We start from the raw sequence: 8,828 nt of genomic DNA on the forward strand, positions 1-8,828 counted from the left end.
GAGAGAGAGAGAGAGAGAGAGAGAGAGAGAGAGAGAGAGAATAAATAATTAAATCTTTTTAAAAAGACTTCAGCCTATATTTTCATGCTATAATGGTCCTTCATAGTATCAATGTGGGAATCTACTAGGTGTTTGTGTTATGTGCTCCAGATATTACCTACAAACTGCATACATGTAAGCATGGATGTTTTCAGAATATTAAGTGAACATTAAAAAATTTCAGTTAATTCCTTGTGGTTCAAAATCAGGCTTATTGGCATATATATTCATAGTCATTCTGGGTTTCTAGGAATTGGAGAAAACTTTGAGCCAATGTCTAGAAATCCAGACATTCTGGATTTCATTGTGAAATCAAGATGTGGCAGAAGAAAACACTATGCCCTTCAAGGATGCCCATGTCCTAATCTGTGAGATCTATGACTATTTAGGGCTACATGGCACAGGTAAAGAGCTTCCTCTGCACACATGAGGACCTGAGTTCAGATCCCAGCACTCATAAAGGAGCCATGAGCACATCAGTGCATAATCCCAGCCCTGAGAAAGTGGAGACAGGAGGTTCCCTGGGAATCGTTGGCCAGCCAGCCTACCCAGCTACTGAGCTCTAGGTTCAATGAGAGATTCTGTCACGAAGAATAAGGTGGAGAACAATTGAGAAAGAATCCAGTGTTGACATTTGGAAACACTGGCACACACCCACCTGCACATACATGTGCATACACAAAAACATGTCCACACACACAAAAAAGTGACCTACCCAGCAGTCACATCAGCTTCATTCTTGAACAAATTGAGGATGTCCCACGAGTTTGTGCACAGTTTCACAAGACTGTTTTCCTGAACTCTTCCCTCTTTGTGATCTCTCTTTACTTTTCTCCTCCCGTAGTTTCCCTGCTGGAGCGCCTGGCTTTTATAAGTTCAGGGCTTCTTTTCCTCACTCTGCAGTGCTTATCTCACAACTACATCTGTCTCCAGGACCAGAAGGTGAGAGTAAAAAGGGGAAAGAAGTGACTAGGCTCCCTGATTCTCTTAGGATTAAGGGTCCCCTAATCCAGGGGAAAGGTTTCCCCGCCAAGATGCTGCCACCATGGGATTTCCTGGGAGGTTGGAGACAATTGAAGAAAGAAAAAAATCGGGAATTGACTCCACTCCTTCTAGAACATAAGTGCCCCATTTCCCACTTTTTAGGGAGTTTCTCTGGGAACTGAGAGCTTCTCCTAACACTTCTCTTGGCACTCCTGCCTGCACTTAAATGTGGAGGTTTGCTTCTCAGGTTTCACTAGCGTCTTCTAGGCAAGACACATTGTGGAGGGCCAGGGGACAGAAAACCACCAGGGTGTGTGTCCCTTGCTGATAAGCTCTTTTTTCTTTTTCAGACTTCTCAGCTGTTCTGTGCATTCTGTCTAGCGTTTTTCATCACTGCCAGTGAAAGAGGCAGAATGAAACGCACTTACTTCATCCTGGCCCAAACTGGAAGCTGTTTCCAGGTTCCTATCTTCTCCCTACTCGACTTGCTCCTTTTCCATATTCTCTTGTGAGCTGCCCCTGCTCCTTCAGCCTTAAATCTAGACTCCTCTTAAAACAATTTTCTCACTCTCTCTCCACCTAAGGTTGGCCATGTTCATTACTTAAATTATTATGCACATGCAAAGTTTATATTTCTAGATTGACCTTACTCAGTAATTCCAGATTACCCTATCCAACTTATTCTTTGATATGTCTACCATATAAAATCATGGGGAAAAAATCAGCATGTATAAAGTACAAATCATGTCCAGTTATGGTGGCACATGCCTTTAATCCCAGCACTCAGGAGGCAGAATCAGGTAGATCTCTGTGAGATCAAAGTCAGCTTGGTCTGTGTAGTGAGCTCCAGGCCAAATGGGGCTACAGAAAAACTAATAAATAAATAAATGATAGATAGATAGTAGATAGATAGATAGATAGATAGATAATAGATGATAGATAGATGATAGATGATGATAGATAGATAGATGATAGGTGATGATGATAGATAGATAGATAGATAGATAGATAGATAGATAGATAGATAGATAATAGATGATAGATGGATGGGGGATGGATGGATGGATTCTTCAGCCCAAACTGGTCCTCTGAGGACCCTATGCCAGCAAATAGCACCAGCAGCCTTCTGTTCTGCAAACCAGGAGTTAGCGGCAACACCACCACTTCTCTTGCTACCTGTGTCTTCTTGGCATTATTCCTTATCCTACTGATTTATTGCTCAAATAGTTTTCAAATCTCTCTACTATCTTTTCTCTCCACAGCCACCACAACAGTCCAACATTCTAGCAACACTCACTGGCTCGCTGTACTTCTCTATGTCCTTACCTGTGTCTGTTCTCACCTTCCTGGACTCCATTCTCCATGTTGCAGCCAGAAGACTTTTCTATCAAGAATGCTTGCCAAACTCCTGCTCAGGCTAAGTCAATGGCTGCTCAGTGTTCTGATTGTCTTAGAAGAGCTACGTGGTGTGGCTTTGGCCTGCCTCCATAGGCTCATCGCCTGCTCCTCCCTTTTCTACCATGCCTCTATCACCTTGACCTTCATTTGGTTCCACCTACCAAACGGTTTCCTTGCCCCTCTGTTAGGAACAGAAGGACACTCTCTAGTCCTCTCACATCATCTACTTTTCCTTCCTATATCAGCCCAATAATAATCCTTATTTCAGCGGTGCCTTCCTTATCAAAAGAGAAAGAGAGAAACACGCATAGCCATGGGTCAGTCCATGGTTTCTTTTCATGCTGAGGTCACTTATCCATAAACAACACATTATTTTCAAATTAATGTTAGATCATTTAGACAGATCTGGAAGTTAAAGCTCTTTATATTGTTGAGATTAAAGGAGTGCTAAAAACTCATGTTTGTAATAGTCTCTTTTCTGTTGCTGTGAAAAAAACACCATGGTCAAGGCAACTTAAGAAGGAAGATTTTATTTGACTTACAGGTCTTATAGCTCTATAGGCTTATAGAGGGATACGAGTCCATGAAGTCAGGGAGGCACGGTGGCAGAGGCAGGCAGAGCAGGAAGCTGAGAGTTCATATCTTCAAGCATGCACAGGATGCAGAGACACCACAAAGAGGAAGTGGCAAGGCTATGAACTCTCGAGGCCTACCTCCAGTGACGCGCTTCCTCCAGCAAGTCTGTACCTTCTAAACCTCCACAAACAGTGTCACCAGCTGGGCCAAGCGTTCAAATACTTGGAGCCTGGAAGCGACATTTTTCATCCAAACTACCCTAGTGTTACAAGCACATTTTAAAATGAGGACTCGAGGCTATAAGGGACATGTGTTCCAGCCATTCATGTGAAATTTGAATCTTCTCTATGAAAAGACAAAGTACTTATTTTATTTGAAACGTTCTTCCATATTTCATCATAATCCAACCAATTATAAGTGCCTTGGATTTTTCTTTCATTCTAAGTATATTTATCCATCTCAATAAATTAGATTTATATCAAATGTAATACTGAAGGCCTGCAGCAATAATTCCTAGTATTGAAATAGGTGAGTATATTTCCCTTATCCAACAATATGGCTTTCTATTGGGAAAGTAAAGGTAGTTTCTTCTTAAAAATTCCATTCTGGGGCTGGAGAGATGGCTCAGTGGTTAGGAGCACTGACTGCTCTTGCAGAGGACCTGGGTTTGATTCCCAGCACCCACATGGCTGCTAACAACTGTTCATAACTCCAGTTCCAAGGGATTGAGTGCCCTCTTCTGACCTCCACAGGCATTGCATGACAGGGGTGCACTTATATACATACAGGCAATACACTCAAACACATAAAATAAAAAAATAATAAATCGAACATTAAAAAATAAACATGCTAACTAAACAGGACATTTATATTAACCCCATCACCACCACCACCAGGGCTCAGGGACCATCTCAGAAGAGGAGGCAGAAAGAATGTAAGAGCCAGGGGTTGGAGAGGAGTGCTGTGCAATGCTGTCTTCAGGACATGGTAGGACTGCCACTATTGTAAACTCACAGTAGCCGTGCTTACCTGCACAAGATCAAGCCAGCCAAAATCCCAACATAAATGGAATAGATGATCTCTAAGTCCCAACCCTTACTGAGGAGCTATTGGCCATAGTTTCTGGGGAAGGAAGAATCATCCTTTTTAAAGATGTGGCCACAGATAGGTTGCCCACACTCCAGTGGATGGCCTCACATCCATGCTCATATGGGCAGCAGTAAATGGACTTAGTGGGTTATCAAAAAAGCATGGAGTAGGGAGGGGGAGTATTGGGGAAGATAAAGGAGGAGGTATAAAAATAAAATAAAATCATATTTTATTAAACACATGTATGAAATTCTCAAAAATAAAGAAATAAGTTTAAGTCTATGCTAAGGGGGCTGGAGAGATGACTTCATGTTTTCATGATTTCATTAAGAGCACTTGGTGTTCTTGCAGAGGATGGGAGTTTGGTTTCCTGAACCCATGGTGAGCAGCTCACAACCACCTGTAGCTCAAGTTCCAGAGGAATCTGATGACCTCTTCTGGCCTCTGCAGGCACCTGCACCCACATGTACACACACACACACACACACACACACACACACACACAAATAAATAAATAAATCTTTTTTTAAATTCCACACTAAGAACTAATGGTAGAAATTTTATTTTTAATGTCTAGATGAACATCCTCCTCACCACCACCTAACCACCATTAGCTATCAAAAAGAGGTGTTCAACAGAGAGATTGTTAAGTACTAAAATGAATAGCCACCAAAAGTTTGTGACATTTATGCTATTATCCAACAGATATTCATTGAGCATTTAGTCCTTCACAGCAGGTGTGCACTGAATGTCTTTCCTATGAGAAACATTGTACTTGGTCCTGGATATGCAATGATCAACAAAGCTGATACCGTTCTTGCCCTAATGAACCTGGAGGGCAGTGAAGGAGATACCATAAAACTGGAAAACTAAAAACTACTATTCCATTACAAATTATGATGTGGGGGCTGGAGAGATGGCTCAGTGGTTAAGAACACTGGCTGCTCTTGCAGGGACCTGGTTTGATTCCTAGCACCCACATGGCAGCTAACAACCATCTGTAACTCCAGTTCCAGGGGAATTCAATGCCTTCTTCTGACTTCTGCAAGTATTACATGACATGGGTGCACTTACACACATGCAGGCAATACACTCACACACATAAAAGATAAAATAAATAGCTGGGCATGGTAGTGCATGCCTTTAGGCCCAGCACTTAGGAGGCAGAGGCAGGTGGATCTCTGTGAGTTTGAGGCCAGCTTTGACTACATAGCCAGTTCCAAGCCAGCTGGGACTACAGGGAGACCCTATCTCAAAAAAGACCAAAAAATAAAAAGTAAAAAAAATATTTTTAAAACAAATTATGATGTGTTATATTTGTGCACATATGTATATATGTTCATGTGTGCAGGTACACATGTGTATGGATATATGTGCACAAATATGGAAGTCAGAAGACAATCTTTGGTGTTGTTCCCAAGCACAGACTCCACTGCTTTTTGAAACAGAGTTTCTCATTGGCCTAGATCTTGCCAAATAGCCTAGGTTGGACAGCCAGTGAGCCCAAGAGATCCACCTGTCTTCACCTCCCCAGTGCTGGGATTGCAAAGGTGAGCCACCACACCCATGTTTTTTTCACAAATGCTGAGATCCGATGCGTGGCCTAATGCTTGCACGGCATGCACTCTGCTAATGGAGCCGTCTCTGCAGCTCACAGCATTCTTTGTTAAAGGAAGAAGCAAGGGAAAGGATACATTGATGGCACTAAGAGAACCTGGGTGAGCCTAAAGCAGATGATGTGGATAGCAGGTGGTCAAACTATGAGAGTCTTTGCATGTCATCATAAGGGCTTTAAGTATCAAGTCAATAAAGGCTGTGAAGGGTTTAGGCCGAGAAGTGACGTAATCAGAATCTTATAAAACATAAAGCTGAACATGTCATCACTCAGGCAGGAATTGATTCTCTGTTAGGGACAGTTCTATGTTCTATGTCAAATATTCCTCTATCAGCAGTACCGAAAGCACATCCTTTACCTGAGACTCTATAAAGTAACGACTGTAATTAGTGCTGCTGGGATGGAACCTTGAGAAGGAACGCACTAATTACAAATAATTAATTTCAGTACCACAATGTGCAAAATGCATCTATTTTTTTATTATTATTATTCACAGCAACTTAAATGAAACATATGGCTGTGACCGCTACTACCTCAGTCAAGCTCTGCCAAAGAGGCATCTGCCCGGTCTCCCTCATGGTTCATCTTCTGACATTTGGAGCATTTTCCCATTCTGGTTGTAGTCCAATCTGGACTTGGTTCTGTGTCAATGTGCTCACTTCCTTATAGCAAAGAAGGCATGTTACACAGGGGTGCTCCATCCCCATCTCTGGGTCTCCAAGTCAAGATTTCAGCCGTTTTCTGCCCTGTCTATAATTGGAACCACACATAACAAATTCCAGAGAGCACACAGTCAGTTCCACTCCAAATATAAGATGCAACACCAAACTGACAAAAGCCCGCTCAAATTTCACTGCAGAAATGGCATTGAGGCTGCCAGGGAATGATTGCGGCAATTAGGTTGGGATAACTGAGGTGTTTAAAAAGAAAAATAGTTACTTCTAGGATAATTGTTTTCTTGTCAGCCATTGTGAAGTCAGCCATTCAAGGTAGAAAAAAATACAAGTATGTGCAAAAAAAAAAAAGACAACATATAAAAGGTCTAGTTGCATAGAAACAGATTCACTTAGGAAAAGCAAAGTTGGTGGGCAGGCATCGAGCAGATATTACTGGACCCTTAGTAAGGAGATGAGGAGTTTGGAGCAGGACTTAGAATAGTAAGGGTGATTAAAAAATTGTTACTGAATGGTAGACTGACCTCTGGTGAAGACTTTAGAAGGATGTTGTCATCACAGCTCTACCACTGTACGATTTGATCAAGTATTTTCATTTTTATTTCATTTTATCCCTTCTATAATCAAAGCTGATGTCTTTCTTATTTTTTGATTGGTTTGTGTCTTTGGGCCCCTCTCCCATTCAACAAAGGATTTAAGCAAAGAAGATATGTCTTCTGGCACTAACATTCACCGAATACATTTACCCAAGTTGCTTCGGGAGCAAACATTTGGTAACTATATCAATCAAAACCCCTCCCAACTAATGGACCACCAAAGATAAGAAATATTGATAAATGAACACAGGAACTTACTACCATCCATAGGCAGTTATTTTGTGTCCATATACCTCATACTATGAAATTATAGAGCTGATGTTCAAGTAAATGGTATCTAGAATTTCTCAACTGAGAAACTGGGCAAACCACAGGCACTCAGGCGAAGATGTTCGTGTGCTTGATGTCAATGGTACTTGCCCAGCAGTTTCTTCACAGCATCTTTTACTTCTTTGTTTCTTAAACTGTAGATTATGGGGTTCAACATAGGGGTAAGCACTCCATAAAGTAGCGAGATGATTTTGTCTATTTCTTGTGAGTTTGACAAGGAGGGTTTCAGGTACATGGAGAGGGCAGCCCCATAATATAAGATCACCACAGTCAAGTGTGCACCACAAGTAGAAAAAGCTTTCTTTCTTCCCTCTGCTGAGCTGATTCTCAGAATAGTAGACAGGATGAAGGCGTAAGAGACGCAAATCAAGAGCATGGGAATGGGCAGGAGGAGGATGCTGACCACCAGCATAACCATGTCCATGAGAAGTGAGCTCGTGCAAGCTAATTTTAACACTGCCAGAATTTCACATGTGAAGTGATCGATGAGATTCCCACAGAATGGAATCTGCAGGGCAAAACTGGTTTCCAGCAGGGCGGTCAGACAGCCTGTTACCCAGGAGACAGTGGCCATCTGCACACAGACTTGCCTGTTCATGATGATGGGGTACCTCAGTGGGTTGCAGATGGCTACGTAACGGTCATAGGCCATGACAGCCAGAAGCACACACTCTGTGGAGCCCATGGAAAGGGACAGGTACATCTGTACAGCACACCCAGAGAAGATAATGGTTTTCTGGGATGACAGCAAGTTCACCAGCAAAGTAGGAATAGAAGCAGATGTGTAACAGATATCCATGAAGGAGAGGTTTCCAAGGAACAAGTACATGGGGGTTTGAAGGCGTGAATCCAGGACAGAGATTAAAATAAGAGTGCTATTACCCAGGAGGGTAACCAGATACATTACAAGGCTGATGACAAACAGAACAATCTCTAACCTTGGGTACTGGGAAAATCCCTCCAGGATAAAAATTCTCCAAACAGTGAAATTTTCTCCTTGCATTTCCTTTATTCAGATGTGATTATTCTAGTAACATTCTCTTCATTTCATCTGAAGATATAAATAAATGTAATGTTCATTTAATTAATAAAGTACTCTCGAACTTTTTTCACCATTATAAGCACAATTGATTTGTCTATAAACACAATTTTACCAAAAAATGCAAGATAGTGTATTTATTAACCTAAGGAGAAAAAGCATATTTGATCTATTCGATTATCCCACAACAGAATTTAGGAAACAATGAATCAGAAAAAGGCAAGCCAATTTAATATTTTAATATTGCCTCACAATCTTATCCTTGACATGGTAGGTTTTCATTAAAAGTGTATAAGTGCTGGACATGGTGGCAGATGTCTTTGACACCAGCATTCAAGAAGCAAAGGCAGGAAAATTTCTGTGAATTCGAGGCCAACCTCTACATAGCAAGTTCCAGGCCAGCCAGGGCAACATAGTAAGACCCTGTCTCAAAAAAAAAAAAAATTCTTTTTAACACGACCAATTGGAGAAAAACACAAATGAGCACA

General features: G+C 41.6%; 1 protein-coding gene across 1 annotated transcript; it reads right to left on the reverse strand.

Annotated features, from left to right (window-relative positions):
* Positions 1-7,357: 7,357 nt before the first annotated feature.
* LOC103732527 (olfactory receptor 2K2) lies at positions 7,358-8,381 on the reverse strand. Its single transcript, XM_008831119.2, has one exon. The coding sequence runs from the start codon at positions 8,302-8,304 to the stop codon at positions 7,378-7,380; it is 927 nt and encodes a 308-aa protein (XP_008829341.1). The 5' UTR covers positions 8,305-8,381; the 3' UTR covers positions 7,358-7,377.
* Between the last annotated feature and the right edge of the window lie 447 nt (positions 8,382-8,828).

This window comes from Nannospalax galili, unplaced genomic scaffold (genome assembly GCF_000622305.1).
Source record: "Nannospalax galili isolate Female #2095 unplaced genomic scaffold, S.galili_v1.0 scaffold1255, whole genome shotgun sequence".
NCBI lineage: Eukaryota > Metazoa > Chordata > Mammalia > Rodentia > Spalacidae > Nannospalax > Nannospalax galili.